The 24,427-nt window shown below is 43.7% G+C and overlaps 1 protein-coding gene across 1 annotated transcript; it reads right to left on the bottom strand.

Moving 5' to 3' along the window:
• Positions 1–1,701: 1,701 nt before the first annotated feature.
• On the bottom strand, positions 1,702–24,054 carry LOC122926495 (melatonin receptor type 1A-like). The gene is made up of 2 exons (XM_044277879.1): positions 23,868–24,054; positions 1,702–2,474 (listed from the first exon to the last, which is right to left on the bottom strand). The coding sequence occupies exons 1-2, from the start codon at positions 24,052–24,054 to the stop codon at positions 1,702–1,704; spliced, it is 960 nt and encodes a 319-aa protein (XP_044133814.1).
• Positions 24,055–24,427: the final 373 nt, after the last annotated feature.

The following is a 24,427-nucleotide window of genomic DNA, read 5'->3' on the forward strand; positions in this document are numbered from 1 at the left end:
TTGGCGCAGATCTCATCCTTGCATTGAGAAGGGTGAAATTGGCATAAGAGAGCTGCACAAAGAATTGTCATGTAGCAGAGTTCAAAATCTGCATGGCAGGTCAATTACTGCACAGACGAAAAAGCAGACTTGTACATGAGATTTATGAAATCTTACACACTTTGCCGGATACTGTATTACCTTGCGTTTTTCCCGCATCCATTTATCATCTAGCACCTGAAGTGTAGCTAAAAAGTGGCAACTTTCTAACTGTGACTTTAAAAAAAATTGTCGCATCTCACAGTTTTCACTCTGCCCTCGCCCATTTCGTTAAAGGGGTATGGCCAGCAGCAGCTACAAATTTATGTTCATTTATGTCCAGTTATTTCTGTGCTCCTGTTCATAATTGTTAGAGATTCTCTTGGGACTGGTACAGGCAAATGTGGTGCCCATGTTCAAAAAGGGCTGCAGGTCCTCCACAGGTAATTATAGCTCTTTAAGCTCAAAAGGGTTGTCTCACTTCAGCAAATAGCATTTATTATGTAGAGGAAGTTAATATAAGCCACTTACTAATGTATTGGGATTGTCAATATTGCTTCCTTTGCTGGCTGGATTCATTTTTCCATCACATGATACACTGCTCATTTCCATGTTTCGACCACCGAGCATTCCATCATTGGTGGGCACTTCCACGGTCCACCAGAGACGCTTTTTCCTATAGTGTGCAAGCATGACATCACTGGTGGATTCCAGAGTGGTCATAAACATGGAAACGAGCAGTGTATAAGGGAATTGAAAAATGAATCAAGCCAGCAAAGGAGGCAATATGGGTAATCACAATACCTTAGTAAGTGGCTTGTATTTACTTTTTGTACATGATAAATGCCACTTGCTGAAGGGAGACAACCCATTTAACTTCTGTGATAGGACCTTTGCTTGAAAGACTCTTAAGGGACTATATACTGGAGTATGGGAGTGTTAATAATATCATAAGTGATAACCAGCATGGGTTTACCAGGGACAAAAGTTGTCAGACTAGCCTGATTTGTTTTGATGAAGAGGTGAGTAGAAGCTTGGACAGAGGGGCGGGTGTGGATGTAGTGTTTTTGCAAAGGCTTTTGATACTGTCCCTCATTCAGTCACACTCTCACCTTTCCACCACATTCTGTTTGGCCTGTCAACTAGTGTTGCCACACACAAGGTGCCACCCTAGACATTGGACCTCCAGTGCCTAGTGGCAAATACAGCTATGCATCATTAGACAGGTCTGTAAGCTGAGATACATTCAAGGAACCAAACAGTGGAAAATCATGAGAAATCCTTAATGAATGTATATGGAAAACTTTAGAGTTCATTCAAAAGTTTCTCCAATCCCTAGACAATTCTTTTAAACCATAAATGTGACCCATTTGAATAAATGGCTTTTGTTCACATAATACCATACTGATTTGCTTAAAGGGGGTTTCCAGGATTAGAAAACATGGCTGCTTTCTTTCAGAAACGGCGCCACAACCGTCATTTTGTTGCATCTGCTTCCCTGAAGTAAATGGTGCTAAACTGCAATATCACCCACAACCTGTGGACAGGTATGGTGCCAATTTGGAAGAAAACCACCATGTTGTGGACTATGCCTTTAATTAGCTCTTAAAGATAATGTACATTTCAAATTATGTCTTTTTATTTTGGAATAAAACAGGAAATTACATAAAATAATCAACAGCTTTAAGCCAACTGGAAAATGTTCAGCATAATTCTCCTATATTCTCTTCGAAAGTTCTTATTTAGAGCACCGTATACTACAGCATTGAGGCAACTATTGAAATAAGCCATGAAATAGCTTGCAACAAAAAGCCAGGGTGGAATTGACTCTTCTAGTTGTGGGTTCAAGCCCACCAAGAACCCAATGATATTCAGGGGTCCCCAGCATACAGCAAAGAGCACAAAAACTATGAACATAGTGAGAAAACTTTGCATGTTGTTCGGCCATGTCCGGATGTGGACCTGTCTTGTTGGTTTCACCCGATGCTGACTGTTGAGAACTAGTATCCAGATCTGAAGATAGCAGAAGCTCACTACACTAATTGGTAAAAAGAAATGGAGAATCACAATGACAATAGTATACAATGGGCTGACTGACTGAGAAAATGTGCAGGAGAAGACTCTTGGGTCGTATTGCAAGGATCCAACAAAGAGGTTTGGTAAAATGGCTGCAAAAGCTAATGTCCAGACCAGTCCCACATACAACATGGTGCTTGTGTTGGAAAACAGACGGGAGTAGCAGCTGTGGTGACAGATGTAGAAGTATCGATTGACGGCAATGCCTGTTATATTGAAGACTGAACTTATAACACTAAGTCCCATAAAAAATCCACTTAACAAGCAATGAGTGTGTCCCATTCTCCAGCCACGGTTGAAAATTGCAAGAAGAACCAACGGGTAAGGATAACATGCCACCAGTAGGTCTGCCACTGCAAGACTGACCAGAAAAGCATTTCCTGCAGAAGACAGAAGCAACATTGATATACATACATATATATATATATATATATATATATGCGTGACTATTGTGAAACCAAATATAGAAAGTTACCAAATTATCAAAATTCTCTTCTAACTATTAGTGGTCCAGCATCATCACATCATACCTGGATGATGTGCATTTTTATCAGGAGTCATACCCTCTTCTACTTTGAAGATTCAGAAAATGTCACAGTCAATCACGGTAGATGTCTTCACACCGTTGGTCCCTTGGGACATGCAGCGAAAGGAGGGGGGAACACTAATGGGCTCCTGCCTGATGGTAGATGGGGTGCCTTTGATGTTAGGTGTTTGGATGGGTGCAAGGCAGGGCATGTATGGTGTAGGAGTCAGAAAACCAGACCAGTGGTAGAAGAATAAAAAGCTTTTTTTACTGTAGTACAAAATAGGAGTTGTAGTACATCCAATTATACCAAGACACAGTTACAACTGTACACAGTGCAATTCTCTCCCAGATAGCAATGTATGGATTGGGCAATGCTGAGAGCTATGGCCCTCTTTCCTCTCTATCTTGCTAAATTCTCTCTCAGTAGAGTCCATGGCTGACAACAGTACCTTGACAATAATGGCTGTAGTGTCCATGTCCACTGTGGGGATACAGGGTCATGAAGGCACGTTTGGACAGGACGTGTCCAAGTGTGAAGGGAGTCCCTCACAGTAGCAAAATCAGAATGACTGTAGTAGCAGGTTACCTTGCTAACTCCTATGCTTGGCCATGTAAATTCCAGCTTCTCCTTTTCTCTCCTTCTCTCCCTGTAGATCTTGCAGTAACTTTCACTGTGATTTGTTAGTCTCTGGAACTTTCTGGGCCTGAGAAGGGCTCTGGACTCTCTCCTAAGACTGACTAACTATGCTGGGGCAGATCTTGGATCCCCATCCAACCTTCTGCAAACGGCTGAACCAGGAGTTTTAACCTTGGTTGTGCCATCCATACACAGCTATGCTCAGTATAATACATAACAATACATTAACATTGCATAACATTAAATAACAAACCAGGTACTTGCTGCTCTGGGGTACTGCATCTGTGTGAGAGAGAAGGGGGCATGGCAATCGGCAATCAGTCTATTACAGAGGGAGGCATGGGGAACAGTCCAAGTCGGACCATGGGAAGAGAGATGTGGAACCTTGAGATGTAGTCTATGAGAGAGATGGGGCAAAGGAACAGTAGTGTGAGAGGGATGTTAATTCTAGTCTGAGCCTTCATGTTAACCAAGAAACTTCAGGGGTGAGTTACTCACTGGACACCAGAACAGCAACAATAAAGGGGTGTCCTGGTTATAAGACGTTATCCCATATCCATAGGATAGCAGATATTATATTTTTGGGGTTCTGAGCACTTGGACCCCCACCAATCACTTAAATGGGAGCTCTGTACCCCAAAATAAATAGAGCAGTAAGTCCTCTGTCAATCACATAGAGAATGAACGGAGTGGCATGGTGCATGCTTTTTCTGCTGACTTACGCATTTCATGGTACAGAGCACCCATTCTTGTGATCTGTCGGGGTCCCAGTGGTCGGACCACCAAGTCCTATTTTTTTTTATTTATGATTCCATAGTTTTTTTCCTCTGCTTGAACTGGGAAAGATATGCCATTAAAACAATTTACTTTCATTTGTTTGAGATATGTTCCACAAAACCAAATTGTTCAACTATTTATCATTGTTTGATATGTGTAATTGCTACTAAGATAGGTGGATGGATAGACAGACAGATATTATATAATAGGTATTGGATGGGTGGACTACAGTACCCTGAAGGATTATCAAAATTAGGGTTACTCACTTTAGAAAAAAGACGACTGAGGGGAGATCTAATTAATATGTATAAATATATCAGGGGTCAGTACAGAGATCTATCCCATCATCTATTTATCCCCAGGACTGTGACTGTGACGAGGGGACATCCTCTGCGTCTGGAGGAAAGAAGGTTTGTACACAAACATAGAAGAGGATTCTTTACAGTAAGAGCAGTGAGACTATGGAACTCTCTGCCTGAGGAGGTGGTGATGGTGAGTACAATAAAGGAATTCAAGAGGGGCCTGGATGTATTTCTGGAGTGTAATAATATTACAGGATATAGCTACTAGAGAGGGGTTGTTGATCCAGGGATTTATTCTGATTGCCTGATTGTAGTCAGGAAGAAATTTTTTCCCCCTTAAGTGGGGAAAATTGGCTTCTACCTCACAGGTTTTTTTTTGCCTTCCTCTTGATCAACTTGCAGGATAACAGGCCGAACTGGATGGACAGATGTATTTTTTCGGCCTTATAAACTATGTTACTATGGAAGGATAGATAGATAGATATTAGAATATAGCTATTAGATACATCAAAATATAGATTATATAGTGTACAGTCAGTAAGGGATTGGACCCATCTCCTCGTTTTTTTCATTATGCTGCTGCTGTTTCTGTGGTAGATAAATAGGTAGATAGACAGAGAGAAGAGAAAATAGCAGCACTCCTAATCAAATGCTAGGTGCAATTGCTCTGTAGATCCTGGACCCAGATTTGCAATGTAAAAAGATATGAAAGAAAATGCAGCACTTCAACTTCAGTGAAGAAAGGATAGGCGGTACCTGGGCTGCAAGCCTGTTGGGAGGCCTGCATCACTGGTTTGGAGGGAGTGGGGGAAACTGGTAGGCATGGGGTTAAGGGTGGCATTGGGAGGAGAGTAGCTGGTGGGAAGGGTGAAGGTGATTAAAAAGGGGACTGAAGGCAGGAAAGGGGCCATTTTGTGTGGGCACAGTAATGGGAACAGTGCCTTCACAGTTGGGGGGAAGGGGGTTTGTTGGTATAGTTGGGGGCCAGATAGGTGGTTGCTGTTGGTTGGCCAGATCATTCTTTAGTCATAGTGGCCTTGGCGGTTGGGGGGGGGTCCTTGAAGTTGGTGAAATAGTGGCTCTGGAGTGGTGGGAAGGGAGCCAAGAGGGCTCTGGCCTCAGGCATTGAAATTGAAGGAATGAGATGGCGGGAATCTGCCCAGGTTGTAGTCCATGTTTGCACAGTTCTGCCTCTGAGCTGGCGGCAAGAGGTAATTAAGTTGAGGGGCGGGGCAGATTTCCACCAGGTTTTGGGGCACCAAGGACACTCCCCTGTTAGGAATGTTGTTGGTCTTGGAGGGGCCTTATAGAAAAAAAGACCTTTGGGGGTGTTATTTGTTATATGGTATTTATAGTGTTTTTGTTAATAAAATGGCTGCTGTGGCCAACTAAATCCTCTTTTGGCTGAAGTGTCTTTCTTGGGGATAAGGGAAGTTGGGGTTGGTGGTAGCTAGGAGGGAGAGAGCAATTCGACAATACCCTAGTCAAGTAGATTTCTTTATTCACACAATTCTGGGCATATTGGGTGAATAAAATATCCACTTTCTTCACTGAAGTCGGAGTGCTGCCTTTTCTTCCATATCTTTAGATAGAAATCTAAGAAAGCAACACTTCAAATATGGAGACTGGTTGCCATTGACCAGGGCCCAGATACAAAGGCCAAGCTGTCTACATAAAAGAGCAGCACTCCCAACATTGCTGCAATCTTTTTTCATATAGATAGATAATAAATATATATTACATAGATAATTAGATATATACATATATATGAGAAAAATCTATAGACAGATATTAGATTGATAATAAATATTAGATGGATAGACATTAGACATGAGATATATAATAGATAAATATTACATGGATATGAGATAGATAGATATTGGATATGAGATAGATACATAGACAGATAGATAGTGGAAATGTATTTACCTGAAATTTTCATTTTCTATAGTCTTACAGTAGCAAAGTCACAAATGGGTTAATGCCCCCTAGGTACAACTAGACTGAGTCGAGACAGCTTAATAAGCAGTAATGATCAATCAGTCAATCAATCAATCAATCAATCACCATGGCCCCTATAAAGCTGAGCATGAGGAAGGCGCCAGTGTATTTTTATAAAGCAATATTGCATTTTTATTAAAGAGAGGTAAAGTTGTGCAGCCTATGGACTATGGGAAATAAAAATTTAAGGTAAATAAATTTGTTTTCCTGGATGTCTTATGGCAGCACAGTCACAAATGGGACCTACAAACCAGTGTTCAAGTGGGTGGGACAGAAGTTTACATTCAAATATTCTATTGTAAATCGAGGCATATACAATGCCATTCCTCCTGCCCTGACCTTGTGGATCCTAGAATTCTGTGATAAGGTCCCTTGTATGACAAATCCAGTAGTTCACTAATATGCCTTGCAAATGTGAGGACAACTATCAAAAAGATCTTGAAAATGATGACCCTAAGCAAAGAATCTTCTAAGGCCGGGTTCACATCACCAGTTCGTTCTTCATTCTTCATTCAACATTAAAAAAAAAATGTAACAAAAAATCTGGATCCTGTTTTTTAAGCATTTGCATCCATTTTAGCCATTCCTATCTGAGATCTGTCTTTTTAAACAGAAAAAAAAAAATACTAATGTGTAGGACTTTTTTCCATCTAAAATAACAAATCTCAGACAGAAAAGGCTAAAACAAATGCAAAATGTGCACAACTGAGCATAATGGAAAATGAAACGGTCATCTGATTCCAGCCTAATGTTTTAAAATGATGTTTAGTCAGTGCAGCTGACACTATAGACAATCGCAAGAAGGCCTTGATGGTGGTGAAGTGAATTGGGTTTTTTAATACATTCCACAAAAATGTTAAAGGTCTTCAGGAAACTAGCATAGCATTAATAATCTCAGTGGAAATCCTAGGTATAACAGGCTGTCCTTGCCAGCTTCCACACCCTGAGACATTTCTGCCTATCAAACTCCAGAGAGAAGATTGTAGAGTTTATACCCCACTCCTCTGGATATAGCTCTTTGCAGCCTGTTTCTTGATATAAACAGTTTAGTAAATTAGCTTGACTAAACAAGCATTTGGTGGTTGCGAAGGTAAGGTTGAAAGTGAGCTAGTCAGTCTGACTGCCCTGAGATCTTTCGGGTTGGATGACAATCCCATCTTCTTGAGCCACATGTTCTGCAGTTAGAACCTGTCTACATGCACACCCAAGTTGCAGGAGTCATCCATAGTCAGGGCCATCATTGGGGGGGAGGGGCAAACTGGGCTATTGCCCAGGGCCTCAATCCTCTAAGGGGCCCCCTGCTTCAGTCCTGCCAGGCAGATGCAGTCTAGACACCAGAGTGGGGAATTTCCCAGCTTAGGAGGCCCTGCTCTGACTCCATATATGCATTTGTCCATATATGGAGTCAGTCTTATGAACATGAAAGGGGTATTCCCAAGCATTGTTATTATGCTTAGGGACAACCTGTGTATATAAATATAGTGTGTATATAGTGCTTAATGCTATGTCAATGCTGAAAAACCTCATAGAGGTTTCTCTTGTATAATACAAGAGAAACTTCTATGCTGTTTTTACCAGAAGAAAAAACTTCTATGATGTTTTTCAGCATTGACATAGCATCCCAGTGGTTAAGGTTTTTGCCCTTAATGTAGAAGGGTGTTCAAATCCATACAGAAACTTTTTAAAATAGTCTAAATAAAACTTAAATACACAGGGTGTTTCCAACAGTGAAAAACTTGATTTTATTGAGATTTTTTTTTTAGCAAAACGTAAAATATGATCAAATAACACCCGTATTAGCCTACACCAACCATTTTAACTTATGTAACCAGTATTTTTAAATTGTTTGCGTGAGGATTAAAACTCACAACCTTCTACATTACAGGTAAAAACCTTAACCACTGGGCTATAGAGCTCACAGCTTAGTTACTGCTGAAAAACCTCATAGAAGATTCTCTTGTATAATACAAGAGAAACTTCTATGAGGTTTTTCAGCAAAAACATAGCATTGAGCTCTACAGCCCAGTTGTTAAGGATTTTGCCCTTAATGTAGAAGTATTAGTAGGTTGTGGTGGCTCACTCGTTAATAGTTATGGTATGGTGCTGCAAGCTCAAGTAGAGGGAAACACCCAACCCTCTAAGGGAAATGTAAAATAGAAATAGAAAAATGAGCGGGCACTCATACACTTGGCAACCAGATTGAGGTGTGCAGAAAATATTTATTGCTATATCCCCATAAAATATAGAATTTTAAAAATACTGTAAAAATACAATAACATAAACGAAAAGCAATCAGTAACTTCTGTGGTATATATCGTGCCGAAGTTCTTCAATTAATATACCTAGACTTCGTATATACTGTTATTTCAAAAAGAGAGAGAAGGGGTTTCCTTTGTGTCTATATCCCAGATTAGGAAGGTGAAAGTCACTTCAGATGTTGTGGGTACATTTACCATAGGAACGCAGTGTATTCATATATTGTCCACAGAGTTCAGATGATACTGGACTGAGGTCTCTTATAACACTTTCCTTATCAGTAAAGGTAGACTTGTAATCAATGTTCGGCTTACCATCTGGTGTCTGCTGTCTCCCGGTAGCTTGGACGAAGCTTTAGATGTCCGCCGACTTGTTCACCTGCTCCTTGAGACAAGCTAGTTCGAATCCCGCGGGAGTTCCAAAGATCGCGGGAGTTGATACTCTTTTCCGCGATTTCCTTCTGTGCAGCGTTCAAAAAGAGGATGTTTGTTCCTTTCCTGTAGAGATTTTTTAGTATGGCTATACAATTTTATCGGAGGACTTTCAATGCAGGTACATCACTTATTTCACCATATGCGTTTCGGGTAGATTTACTCTCCCTTCCTCAGTGGTCTACTTTAAAAAAAAATATTTTAATAGTATGGGCGCTTTTGCATGCGGAGATGCCCATAATTATATTTTTTGGGTTTCTTTTTCTTTTGGGAAATGGGGGTGATTTACATTTTTATGTTTTTTTTTTTATATTTTCAAAACTTTTTTTTTACATTTTTTTTATCTTTTTGTTAAGTCCCCCAAGTGGACCACAACTTACAATCATCAGATGTAAATTGCTCCATTATTCTGTACAGAAATCACTTTATCACATTTCAGTGCTGCCATCTAGTGGCCTGAACTGGGATATACTAACAATGAGCCTGGAAGCCTAGTACAGGCTGCGACTCATTTTTAGAACAGGGTGCTTTCCCTGATCTCCTCTGGGGGAAAGCGTGCCTGAAGAGGAATCCCACGCTTCCGGTTTTTAACACTCTCAGATGCCGTGAGTAAGGGGAACTCATTGTTGTGAGGGGAGGGGGCATGTGGCATATTCTGGGGCCATAAGGGTGAAAATCTGTGAGGGAGCGCTGGAATCGACAGAATGTAACTGTGTTGTTAGTACATTATTACAAGATTTGGGGCCCCAATTTAGATTTTTCCCAGGGCCATATTTTATCTAAAACCGGCCCTGTCCATAGTGAAAACTTTCCTTAGGCTGGCGAATTAAAAATATGCCATGCAGTGGGTGCTGGGGTTTTAGCCACAAATTCAGTTCTTGGCGAGTTTATGGATACATCCAAAAATCCCCATCTGTAGGCTCTTGTGAAATCAGTTCTAAGGAGAGTGTATATTGTCTATGAGATATGGACCATAGTATTACCTGTATGATTACCTGTATGATGAAGATAGATTCAAGACTTTGGGTTGAGGAAAGAGGTGACTCGTCCACTTCATGATTGCATCGTTTTAGAGTTAAAAAATCGATGGCCGAAGTTATTCACAAAAGTCTCGCCGGAGTGCACACATTTTAATGCTGTACGGACACGAGTCTCTGTACAGCAATAAAATGAAGTTTGGAGCGAATCGACTTCAGATCTAGGATCCAAATCTCAATGTGCTTAACACTAGTTGTGAGTGTGACCCCTTGTAAATGATCCAGAGGCATTGATTTTGTAACAGATGCATGGTTGTATACAGATCCATCAGAAGCTGTTTGGTGGGAGATGTCAGTCACACCTTACATCCTGAGGGACCCTGTAAAAATTACTGTGATCTTGGTAAAAACTCTGGGAGCAGATGATGGGCAGGCAAGTGAATTATAGCAAAATAATGTCCAAGTTTGTATATACTGTGATTCTGAGAAATTTCTTGTGGTTGGGTAACATGGGGATGCACAGGTAGATACAGTCAAGTCCATAAATTTTGGGACATCGACACAATTCAAACATTTTTGGCTCTATACACCACCACAATGGATTTGAAATGAAACAAACAAGATGTGCTTTAACTGCAGACTGTCAGCTTTAATTTGAGGGTATTTACATCCAAATTAGGTGAACTGTGAAGGAATTACAACAGTTTTGCATATGTGCCTCCCACTTGTTAAGGGACCAAAAGTAATGGGACAACTGGCTTCTCAGCTGTTCCATGCCCAGGTATGTGTTATTCCCTCATTATCCCAATTACAATGAGCAGATAAAAGGTCCAGAGATCCAAGATGAGATCCAAAGAGCTGTCACTATCAGTGAAGCAAGCCATCATTAGGCTGAAAAAACAAAATAAACCCATCAGAGAGATAGCAAAAACATTAGGCATGGCCAAAACATCTGTTTGGAACATTCTTAAAAAGAAGGAACGCACCGGTGAGCTCAGAAACGCCAAAACACCCGGAAGACCACGGAAAACAACTGTGGTGGATGACTGAAGGATTCTTTCCCTGGTGAAGAAAACACCCTTCACAACAGTTGGCCAGATCAAGAACACTCTCCAGGAGGTAGGTGTATGTGTGTCAACAATCAAGAGAAGACTTTACCAGAGTGAATACAGAGGGTTCACCACAAGATGTAAACCATTGGTGAGCCTCAAAAACAGGAAGGCCAGATTAGAGTTTGCCAAACGACATCTAAAAAAGCCTTCACAGTTCTGGAACAACATCCTATGGACAGATGAGACCAAGATCAACTTGTACCAGAGTGATGGGAAGAGAAGAGTATGGAGAAGGAAAGGAACTGCTCATGATCCGAAGCATACCACCTCATCAGTGAAGCGTGGTGGTGGTAGTGTCATGGCGTGGGCATCTATGGCTGCCAATGGAACTGGTTCTCTTGTATTTATTGATGATGTGACTGCTGACAAAAGTAACAGGATGAATTCTGAAGTGTTTTGGGCAATATTATCTGCTCATATTCAGCCAAATGCCACAGAGCTCATTGGATGGCATTTCACAGTGCAGATGGACATTGACCCAAGACATACTGCAAAAGCAACCAAAGAGTTTTTTAAGGGAAATAAGTGGAATGTTATGCAATGGCCAAGTCAATCACCTGACCTGAATCCGATTTGAGCATGCATTTCACTTGCTCAAGACAAAACTGAAGGGAAAAAGCCCCAAGAACAAGCAGGAACTGAAGACAGTTGCAGTAGAGGCCTGGCAGAACATCACCAGGGATGAAACCCAGCGTCTGGTGATGTCTATGCGTTCCAGACTTCAGGCTGTAATTGACTGCAAAGGATTTGCAACCAAGTATTAAAAAGTGAAAGTTTGATTTATGATTATTATTATGTTCCAATACTTTTGGTCCCTTAACAAGTGGGAGGCAGATATGCAAACTGTTGTAATTCCTACACCGTTCACCTGATTTGGATGTAAATACCCTGAAATAAAAGCTGACAGTCTGCAGTTCTGCACATCTTGTTCGCATCATTTCAAATCCATTGTGGTGGTGTATAGAGCCCAAAATTTTAGAATTGTGTTGATGTCCCAATATTATTGGACCTGACTATCTCTGAGATGTATTGTCGTCAGGATATTGTCCTTCTCCAATAACCGCCTGACATTGATTTAGAATTTCCTCTTCATCAGGTTTTTTTTATCCCTTCTAATACCTAATTTTCCAAAACTACTTGAAGACGAAGAACACCTGGATTGTTTGTTTTCGGTACAAAGGCATTTGGAAGGAATCTTCTGTTAAACTCAGGTGGATAAATTTTTCTTATTCTTGCGGAGACCCAAGTGTCTGATGGGGTTGGATCATACAGAAAATATATATTTTTTTCTTTTTAGCCTGTCCCATATTACTGGTGTCATACCCATATGCCTAGTGTCAAAAGATCTGACATTTTCTGGCTGAGCCTCAACTTGAGGATCTTCTTTTTATCCCTAAGGCTACTTTCACACTAGCGTTCGGGCGGATCCGTTCTGAACGGATCCGCCCATAATAATGCAGACGGAGGCTCCGTTCAGAACGGATCCGTCTGCATTATATTAGCTAAAAAAAGCTAAGTGTGAAAATAGCCTGGGACGGATCCGTCCAGACTTTCAATGTAAAGTCAATGGGGGACGGATCCGCTTGAAGATTGAGCCACATTGTGGCATCTTCAAACGGATCCGTCCCCATTGACTTACATTGTAAGTCTGGACGGATCCGCACGCCTCCGCACGGCCAGGCGGACACCCGAACGCTGCAAGCAGCGTTCAGCTGTCCGCCTGTCCGTGCGGAGGCGAGCGGAGCGGAGGCTGAACGCCGCCAGACTGATGCAGTCTGAGCGGATCCGCCTCCATTCAGACTGCATCAGGGCTGGACGGCTGCGTTCGGGTCCGCTCGTGAGCTCCTTCAAACGGAGCTCACGAACGGAAACCCGAACGCTAGTGTGAAAGCAGCCTAAAAGGATCTAATAGGGTGCACTTCTTAGTGTCTACGACTTGACTCCTTTGACATTGTTCAAAGACATTTCTCTACTTTAGGACCAAACAATAAACCTGGTTGAAACAACAGATTGCAGAAATAGTTCTTGGATTTCTAAAACGTGTTCCTGGAGTTTTTATTTTAAATACCTAGAGCAGAGAGTCAACAGAATCAGGGATTTCCAAACAGTCTCCCAAGCTGCTACTTGCCAGGCATTAAGCTGTGTAAGGGTACTTTCACACTAGCGTTATTCTTTTCCGGTATTGAGTTCTGTCCTAGGGGCTCAATACCGGGAAAAAAAATCAGTTTTATCCTAATGCATTCTTCATGGAGAGCAATCCGTTCAGTATGCATCAGGACTAGAGTTGAGCGGACACCTGGATGTTCGGGTTCGAGAAGTTCGGCCGAACTTCCCGAAAATGTTCGGGTTTGGGATCCGAACCCGATCCGAACTTCATCCCGAACCCCATCCCGAACCCGAACCCCATTGAAGTCAATGGGGACCCGAACTTTTCGGCACTAAAAAGGCTGTAAAACAGCCCAGGAAAGGGCTAGAAGGCTGCAAAAGGCAGCAACATGTAGGTAAATCCCCTGCAAACAAATGTGGATAGGGAAATGAATTAAAATAAAAATTAAATAAATAAAAATTTACCAAAATCAATTGGAGAGAGGTCCCATAGCAGAGAATCGGGCTTCACGTCACCCACCACTGTAACAGTCCATTTTCATAAATTTAGGCCCAGCACACAGGCAGAGGAGAGAGGTCCCGTACACAGAATCTGGCTTCATTCACCAGAGAATCTAGGCTTCATGTCAGCAGAGAATCAGTCTTCATATCATAGCAGAGAATCAGGCTTCACGTCAGCCACCACTGCAACAGTCCATTGTCATATATTTAGGCCCAGCACCCAGGAAGAGGAGAGAGGTCCCTTAACAGAGAATCTGGCTTCATGTCAGCAGAGAATCAGTCTGCATGTCATAGCAGAGAATCAGGCTTCACGTCACCCACCACTGTAACAGTCCATTGTCATAAATTTAGGCCCTGGCACCCAGGCAGAGGAGAGAGGTTCCGTAACACAGAATCTGGCTTCATGTCACCAGAGAATCAGTCTTCATGTCATAGCAGAGAATCAGGCTTCACGTCAGCCACCACTGCAACAGTCCATTTTCATAAATTTAGGCCCAGCACCCAGGCAGAGGAGAGAGGTCCCGTAACAGACAATCTGGCTTCATGTCAGCAGAGAATCAGTCTGCATGTCATAGCAGAGAATCAGGCTTCACGTCAGCCAACATTGGAACAGTCCATTGGAATATATTTAGGCCCCGGCACCCAGACAGAGGAGAGGTTCATTCAACTTTGGGTAGCCTCGCAATATAATGGCAAAATGAAAATAAAAATAGGATTGAATGAGGAAGTGCCCTGGAGTCCAATAATATATGGTTAAGGGGAGGTAGTTAATGTCTAATCTGCACAAGGGATGGACAGGTCCTGTGGGATCCATGCCTGGTTCATTTTTATGAACGTGAGCTTGTCCACATTGGCTGTAGACAGGCGGCTGCGTTTGTCTGTAACGACGCCCCCTGCCGTACTGAATACACGTTCAGACAAAACGCTGGCCGCCGGGCAGGCCAGCACCTCCAAGGCATAAAAGGCTAGCTCTGGCCACGTAGACAATTTAGAGACCCAGAAGTTGAATGGGGCCGAACCATCAGTCAGTACGTGGAGGGGTGTGCATTGTTCCACCATGTTAGTGAAATGTTGCCTCATGCTAACACGTTGCGTATCAGGTGGTGGTGCAGTTAGCTGTGGCGTGTTGACAAAAGTTTTCCACATCTCTGCCATGCTAACCCTGCCCTCAGAGGAGCTGGCCGTGACACAGCTGCCTTGGCGACCTCTTGCTCCTCCTCTGCCTTGGCCTTGGGCTTCCACTTGTTCCCCTGTCACATTTGGGAATGATCTCAGTAGCGCGTCTACCAACGTGCGCTTGTACTCGCGCATCTTCCTATCACGCTCCAGTGCAGGAAGTAAGGTGGGCACATTGTCTTTGTACCGTGGATCCAGCAGGGTGGCAACCCAGTAGTCCGCACAGGTTAAAATGTGGGCAACTCTGCTGTCGTTGCGCAGGCACTGCAGCATGTAGTCGCTCATGTGTGCCAGGCTGCCCAGGGGTAAGGACAAGCTGTCCTCTGTGGGAGGCGTATCGTCATCGTCCTGCCTTTCCCCCCAGCCACGCACCAATGATGGGCCCGAGCTGCGTTGGGTGCCACCCCGCTGTGACCATGCTTCATCCTCATCCTCCTCCATCTACTCCTCATCCTCATCCTCCTGGTCCTCCAGTAGTGGGCTCTGGCTGGCCACATTTGTACCTGACCTCTGCTGTTGAAATAAACCTCCCTCTGAGTCACTTCGAAGAGACTGGCCTGAAAGTGCTAAAAATGACCCCTCTTCCTCCTCCTCCTCCTGGGCCACCTCCTCTTCCATCATCGCCCTAAGTGTTTTCTCAAGGAGACATAGAAGTGGTATTGTAACGCTGATAACGGCGTCATCGCCACTGGCCATGTTGGTGGAGTACTCGAAACAGGGCACACAGTTCTCGCATGGAGGCCCAGTCATTGGTGGTGAAGTGGTGCTGTTCCGTAGTGCGACTGACCCGTGCGTGCTGCAGCTGAAACTCCACTATGGCCTGCTGCTACTCTCACAGTCTGTCCAGCATGTGCAAGGTGGAGTTCCACCTGGTGGGCACGTCGCATATGAGGCGGTGAGCGGGAAGGCTGAAGTTACACTGTAGCACAGACAGGCGAGCAGCGGCAGGATGTGAACGCCGGAAGCGCGCACAGACGGCCCGCACTTTATGCAGCAGCTCTGACATGTCGGGGTAGTTGTGAATGAACTTCTGCACCACCAAATTCAGCACATGCGCCAAGGAAGGGATGTGCGTCAAACCGGCTAGTCCCAGAGCTGCAATGAGATTTCGCCCATTATCGCACACCACCAGGCCGGGCTTGAGGCTCACCGGCAGCAACCACTTGTCGGTCTGTTGTTCTATACCCCGCCACAACTCCTGTGCGGTGTGGGGCCTGTCCCCCAAAGATATGAGTTTCAGAATGGCCTGCTGACGTTTACCCCGGGCTGTGCTGAAGTTGGTGGTGAAGATGTGTGGCTGACTGGATGAGCAGGTGGAAGAAGAGGAGGGGGAAGCTGAGGAGGAGGAGGTGGCAACAGGAGGCAAAGAATGTTGCCCTGCGATCCTTGGTGGCGGAAGGACGTGCGCCAAACAGCTCTCCGCCTGGGGCCCAGCTGCCACTACATTTACCCAGTGTGCAGTTAGGGAGATATAGCGTCCCTGGCCGTGCTTACTGGTCCACGTATCTGTGGTTAGGTGGACCTTGCCACAGATGGCGTTGCGCAGTGCACACTTGATTTTATTGGATACTTGGTTGTGCAGGGAAGGCACGGCTCTCTTGGAGAAGTAGTGGTGGCTGGGAACAACATACTGTGGGACAGCAAGCGACATGAGCTGTTTGAAGCTGTCTGTGTCCACCAGCCTAAATGACAGCATTTCATAGGCCAGTAGTTTAGAAATGCTGGCATTCAGGGCCAGGGATCGAGGGTGGCTAGGTGGGAATTTACGCTTTCTCTCAAATGTTTGTGAGATGGAGAGCTGAACGCTGCCGTGTGACATGCTTGAGACGCTTGGTGACGGAGGTGGTGGTGTTGGTGGTATATCCCCTGTTTGCTGGGCGGCAGGTGCCAACGTTCCTCCAGAGGCAGAGGAAGAGGCCGAGGCGGCAGCAGCAGAAGAGGCCGAGGCGGCGGCAGCAGCAGAAGAGACCGAGGCGGCAGCAGCAGAAGAGGTAGCAGGGGGAGCCTGAGTGACTTCCTTGTTTTTAAGGTGTTTACTCCACTGCAGTTCATGCTTTGCATGCAGGTGCCTGGTCATGCAGGTTGTGCTAAGGTTCAGAACGTTAATGCCTCGCTTCAGGCTCTGATGGCACAGCGTGCAAACCACTCGGGTCTTGTCGTCAGCACATTGTTTGAAGAAGTGCCATGCCAGGGAACTCCTTGAAGCTGCCTTTGGGGTGCTCGGTCCAAGATGGCGGCGGTCAGTAGCAGGCGGAGTCTCTTGGCGGCGGGTGTTCTGCTTTTGCCCACTGCTCCCTCTTTTGCTACGCTGTTGGCTCGGTCTCACCACTGCCTCTTCCTCCGAACTGTGAAAGTCAGTGGCACGACCTTCATTCCATGTGGGGTCTAGGACCTCATCGTCCCCTGCATCGTCTTCCACCCAGTCTTGATCCCTGACCTCCTGTTCAGTCTGCACACTGCAGAAAGACGCAGCAGTTGGCACCTGTGTTTCGTCATCATCAGAGACATGCTGAGGTGGTATTCCCATGTCCTCATCATCAGGAAACATAAGTGGTTGTGCGTCAGTGCATTCTATGTCTTTCACCGCTGGGGAAGGGCTAGGTGGATGCCCTTGGGAAACCCTGCCAGCAGAGTCTTCAAACAGCATAATAGACTGCTGCATAACTTGAGGCTGAGACAGTTTCCCTGGTATGCATGGGGGTGATGTGACAGACTGATGGGGTTGGTTTTCAGGCGCCATCTGTGCGCTTTCTGCAGAAGACTGGGTGGGAGATAATGTGAACGTGCTGGATCCACTGTCGGCCACCCAATTGACTAATGCCTGTACCTGCTCAGGCCTTACCATCCTTAGAACGGCATTGGGCCCCACCATATATCGCTGTAAATTCTGGCAGCTACTGGGACCTGAAGTAGTTGGTACACTAGGACGTGTGGATGTGGCAGAACGGCCACGTCCTCTCCCAGCACCAGAGGGTCCACTAACACCACCACGACCATGTCCACGTCCGCGTCCCTTACTAGATGTTTTCCTCATTGTTATCGTTCACCACAACAGCAAAAATATTATTTGGCCCAATGTATTGTATTCAAATTCAGCTGGATATAAATTTGAGGCCTAGTATTTAGGCGCTGGGTGACAGGTATGGGTTTAGTGACAGAATTAGACTTGGAAATGCACAGTAGCGGGTGTGTGAAGTTATTCTGAATGACCCTATGTGCACCTTCAATATGATCTACCCTTTTAGGGATAGATTTCAAATAGCTCTGATACAGCAGAAACCACTAAATTTTTACATTTCTAAATTGGGAATTGTATTTCAACCCAGAACAAGAAATGTGCTTGAACGGACACTAAATAACTCGCCCAGCTACAGCACTAACGACAGATTTAGCTGGATATAAATTTGAGGCCGAGTATTTAGGCGCTGGGTGACAGGTATGGGTTTAGTGACAGAATTAGACTTGGAAATGCACAGTAGCGGGTGTGTGAAGTTATTCTGAATGTCCCTATGTGCACCTTCAATATGATCTACCCTTTTAGGGATAGATTTCAAATAGCTCTGATACAGCAGAAACCACTAAATTGTTAAATTGCTAAATTGGAAATTGTATTTCAACCCAGAACAAGAAATGTTCTTGAACGGACACTAACTAACTCGCCCAGCTACAGCAGTAACAACAGATTTAGCTGGATATAAATTTGAGGCCTAGTATTTAGGCGCTGGGTGACAGGTATGGGTTTACTGACAGAATTAGACTTGGAAATGCACAGTAGTGGGTGTGTGAAGTTATTCTGAATGTCCATATGTGCACCTTCAATATGATCTACCCTTTTAGGGATAGATTTCAAATAGCTCTGATACAGCAGAAACCACTAAATTTTGAAATTGCTAAATTGGGAATTGTATTTCAACCCAGAACAAGAAATGTGCTTGAACGGACACTAACTAACTCGCCCAGCTACAGCAGTAACGACAGATTTAGCTGGATATGAATTTGAGGCCTAGTATTTAGGCGCTGGGTGACAGGTATAGGTTTACTGACAGAATTAGACTGGGATATGGCCAAAAAATAACCACACTATTGATGGTTAAATGCACTTGGTGTGACAGCTTGACAAACCACACTACTGAGGGTTAAATGCACTTGGTGACAGGCGCAGCTTGCCCCTGATGTAGTATATGGCCAAAAAATAAACAGACTATTGCTGGTTAAATACACTTGGTGTGACAGCTTCACCCTGTTGTAGGATTTAGCCAAAAAACAACCACACCATTGAGGGTTAAATGCACTTGGTGACAGGCTCAGCTTGCCCCTGATGTAGTATATGGCCAAAACATAAACAGACTATTGCTGGTTAAATGCACTTGGTGTGACAGCTTCACCCTGATGTAGGAATTAGCCAAAAAACAACCACACCATTGAGGGTTAAATGCACTTGGTCGCAGCTTGTGCTAGCACACCACAAGACACAAAATGGCCGCCGATCACCCCAGTAAAAAGTGACTGACAAACGGTCTGGGCAGCCTAAAAACAGTGAGCAATTGAATTTCAGCAGCTCAATGATGCACAGCTGCAGATCGATCGATTAATCAAGTCCTTTGGAGGAGTTAATCTGCCTAATCTCGCCCTACTGTCGCAGCCGCAACCTCTCCCTATGCTAATCAGAGCAGAGTGACGGGCGGCGCTATGTGACTCCAGCTTAAATAGAGGCTGGGTCACATGGTGCTCTGGCCAATCACAGCCATGCCAATAGTAGGCATGGCTGTGATGGCCTCTTGGGGCAAGTAGTATGACGCTTGTTGATTGGCGGCTTTGCAGCCTTTCAAAAAGCGCTAAGAAAGCGACGAACACCGAACCCGAACTTTTACGAAAATGTCCGGGTTCGGGTCCGTGTCACGGACACCCCAAAATTCGGTACGAACCCGAACTTTACAGTCCGGGTTCGCTCATCCCTAATCAGGACGTCTTCAGTTCAGTCACTCTTTACGGTATTTGGCCGGAGAAAATACTGCAGCAGTTGCCGGAATGCCGGATCCAGCATTATTTTCCATTGACATGCATTAAAGCCGGATCCAGCACCAAGTGTTCCGGCAAAATGGATCTGGTTTTCCGCTCTGCGCAGACCTTTATGATACCGGAGAGATGGATACGGTGTTTCAATGCATTTGTGAGACAGATTCACATCTGGATCCGTCTACGACTACAAATGCTATCCGTTTGCACATGGATTTCCGGGTCCGGCAGGCAGTTCCTGCGACGGAACTGCCTGCCGGATCTTTTACAATGAGAGTGTGAAAATCCCCTTACAGCTGCAATCTCACAAGTGAAGGCACATTCAGCTTCACCATAAGAGACAGACATCTAATAAGAAAACATACACAGCATGAAAACTCTGAAGGTGATCACATAGTCAGAGCAGAGACATCTCCTAGGGAAGCGCAGCCCAGCCCAGCCCAGCCCAGCCATAGAATGCCATGTACTATGGTAGGTGCACATTGTCTGCCTTACTTACCTGGGTAAGTAGAGGGTGTAATCCGACAGTTGAGTGCAGCATAGCACAGAACTAACAGTAATATCACATGATATAATGCATACCACCAGGTAACATACGGCAGAGTGAACATAGCTATGATAAATACACTGACATGGTTTTGTCTTACTCCTATAAGTAGAGGACATAGTTTGCTGGCTGAGTACGCCATCGGTTCATACAGAACCAGAAGTCACAACCCATTCAATCTAGCATCACGCCGCGTAATTCCATGAATGCACTGTATCATCGGCTCAGCTGTACCTAACAGTACATGCTTTAGGAAAGTCACATAGACCCGCATAGGCTTCAGTGTATCACCACACCTAACTCACAGAGCAAGGAGGCGGTACACAGACAGGGAGCCAGGCAAGGTTTTGAAAGCGCTGGAGAAGTGTAAAAGGAGTAGATAATGTGCTGCAAGAGGCGCAATGTATTAAAATTCAAGGGAAGCGCCATCTACTGCACCTTCGAGCTGAGACCACTCCCTGTATACAGTTCGGTAAGATGGCAGGATCCTGGGATTTCATTATATTGGAAGATCTGGTCTATCTCATGACCTACAGTGCTGCTCATAATTATTCATACCCCTGGCAAATTTTTACTTAAAGTTACTTTTATTCAACCAACAAGCAATTTTTTGATGGGAAATGACATAGGTGTCTCCCAAAAAATAATAAGACGATTTACAAGAGGCATTATTGTAGAAAAAAAAAACAATTTCTCAGCTTTTATTTACATTTGAGCACTGTGGAAAATCTCAAAAGATGTGGTTGGAAGCCAAAAGTGACACCTGTGCTGGCCAGGAGGATAGTCAGAGAGGTGAAAAAGAATCCAAGGATCACCACCAAGGCCATCCTGGTGAATCTGGGCTCTGGCAATGTCTCAAGGCAGACAATCCAATGGACACTGCACATTGCAGACCAAGGAGGACACCACTTCTCCAGAGACACACAAAAGCTTGCTTGGCCTTTGCAAAAGCTCATCTGGACAAAGAAGACTTCTGGTCTTTTGTGTTAGGGTCAGATGAAACAAAAATTTTATTGTTTGGTCACAATGATGTTTCCTTCATTTGGCGTTAAAAAATGAGACGCCTTCAAACCAAAGAACACCATCCCCACTGTCAATCATGGTGGTGGGAACCTAATGCTTTGGGGATGTTTTTAAGCCAATGGACCAGAGAACCTAATCACAGTAAACGGCACCATGAAAAAAGAGCAATACATGAGGATTCTCAATGACAACATCAGGCAGTCTGCAGAGAAACTTGGCCTTGGGCACTAGTGGACATTTCAGCATGACAATGACCCAAAACACACAGCAAAAGTGGTGAAGAAATGGTTAGCAGACAACAACATTAACGTTTTGGAGTGGCCCAGCCAGAGTCCAGACGAATCCAACTGAGAATCTGTAGAGGGAGCTAAAGAAGTCCCTCCAACCTGAAAGATTTGGAGCTCATTGCTAAAGATGAATAGGCAAAAATACCTGTGGAGATATGCAAAAAGCTGGTCTGCAATTATAGGAAGCATTTGATTGCTGTAATAGCCAATAAAGGCTTTTCTATTAATTATTGAGAAGGGTATGAATAATTTTGGACTGGGCACTTTTTTCTCAAATGTAAATTAAAGCTGAGAAATGTTTATTTTTGTTCCACAATAATGCCTCTTGTACATCGTCTTATTATCTTTTGGGAGACACCTATGTCATTTCCCGTCAAAAAAATGACTTGCTGGTTGAATAAAAGTAAATTTAAGTCAAAATTTGCCAGGGGTATGAATAATTTTGGGCAGCACTGTAGAGAGAAATAAAATACACTGGCTTCTTCCTCCTGCTCAGCTTAGATTAGTTAATTGATTGATCATTACTGCTTATTAACCCGTTTCTGTCTAGTTGTACCTAGTTGTGACTGTGCTACCATAGGAAGTCCAGGAAAGATAGATAATTTTAAAGAGAGATAGATATATAGATATATAAACAGATATATATATTAGATAGATATTAGATGAGATAGATAATATATAAATAATATATAGATATTACATGGATATGAGATATTGTATATGAGATAGATACATAGACAGAAATTAGATAGATAGATCAATAGTTAGATGTCAAACAGATAAAACCACAGAAATGACATGAATTTCTGCTTTACTAGGCAGCGAAGGTCAAAACACTTAGGGTAATCTTTAAGTCAAACGTTGTACTTGAGCAAATCCCATTCTTTGAAGCTTACCAGTGACAGTAGTGAAATGTGACTGGCTGAGTACTCTGTGAGTCTGCTTCTTCAATATGACTGGCGCATAATCGATGACATAGATTTCTGCCGCTAATATGTCATAATCTCATAGTGTCCGGGTGTCATTCTGATTTAGGAAGTCACATGTCATGCGTCTGGCATCTCTCTTGTCAGTACTAACATGATGTGGTAGAACATTGCAGCTTTATAGAATGTTATTACATCTGTTGGCTGCCCAAAATAGACTAGACTGGAAACCTGGCAGGCGTTTTGGGAGGAATTGGAGCAGACTAGTATCTAGAAGTTCTCTAGTATTAAAAAAAGGAGTCAGATTCTTTTTCTCAGAAAAAGTGTCACTATTGTCAATGGCTTGTGTCTGAGATTACATTTTATCACCATTCAAATAAGAGAAACTGACATGCAATACCCAACACCCTATGAACAAAAGTAGCACAATTTTGTGTGGCTTTGAATTTTTCAAATCCCAGCCAATTCCTTTAAAGGGGTATCCCAGCCATAAACCTGCATCACCTATTTATTAAATGTTATATTGTGGGGTTATCATTGCTGGACCGCAGTCCTCCATCCACCGCCAACCCCATCGCTGCAGTGAGGAGGTGTTTGAGCTGAGCAGTGGCTGAACATGCACACCACCTTTCCATTCAAACTCTATTGGAGTTATGGAAACAGCTGACCACTCCATTCATACTCCTTCTTACAGATTTCTTGTGATTGGAGCAGGCTATGGATTGGGGGATCCCAGCGGTAATAGGGAGGTCGCTGGTAGTTGATAAATGTTTCTGGTTGGGATTCAACGTAAAATTACTCCAAGGATATGGTACCTGTAATTCTTGTGTCCATATATGGCACTATGAAAATCCCATCCTGTTACCTATGAATTCCAGTCTAGTATATTAGAAATGAATATAACATATTAAAAAAACTTCATAAGAAGGAAGAAAATGATTAATTTTGAAGAAATTTTGGATAAATTCTAAAAATTAACCTGAGTTAGACAAAAAAAAAAAAGAGCAAATTCTGAAATCTTAGCTTTCTAGTTTTCCGAGATCACAGCTGTGTGCAGAAGGTTACATTCAAGTGGACAACTTCTTTCAATGACTGATTCATTCAACACGTAACATGAAATGGATGAGAATGTCTAAAACTGAAAATGATTTTTAATAAATTATGTGCACCTGCTTTACGAAGTTTCTTGTTCCTGAAGACAGATGAGATGACCAGAAGGTTCCCAAAAATGTCACCACTGATAGTCACAATGAGGATTGTAGTGAGCATGCTGACCACCCAGTTGGGATATTCTTCTTCCTCCTCCTGTGGGTCCCCAGCTGAGTGCTGGCTCTGAGTAGGGGCCACCTGTTCCATTCCCCTGACAGCAGTGCATGCTTTGTCTCCTACCTACAGTCAAGACATCTTGTAGCTGGTACCTTCTTTACTTCAGTGTGTCGACAGAAGAAATACAAATGAAACTCATCTGTCTCCACTTCCTTACATCACAGTATGGGTGGGATTTATCAGTTTCTCCATTCGGCTCTTCATGGTCCAGAGGAACGACTCTCCCTTCAGTGTGAGAGCTGTGATTATATGAATGCATCTATAGATTCTCAGCTGTCATAATCCGCTGCTTACTGTTATTGCTGTTACTCTGTCAGATCAAGGGTGGACAGTAAACCCCCTTCAAGTCATCTTTTTCATCTACAACCATGCATTAAGGATATAAGAGCCAGCGCTGATCCTT

This window comes from Bufo gargarizans, chromosome 2 (assembly GCF_014858855.1).
Source record: "Bufo gargarizans isolate SCDJY-AF-19 chromosome 2, ASM1485885v1, whole genome shotgun sequence".
NCBI classification, from domain to species: Eukaryota; Metazoa; Chordata; class Amphibia; order Anura; family Bufonidae; genus Bufo; species Bufo gargarizans.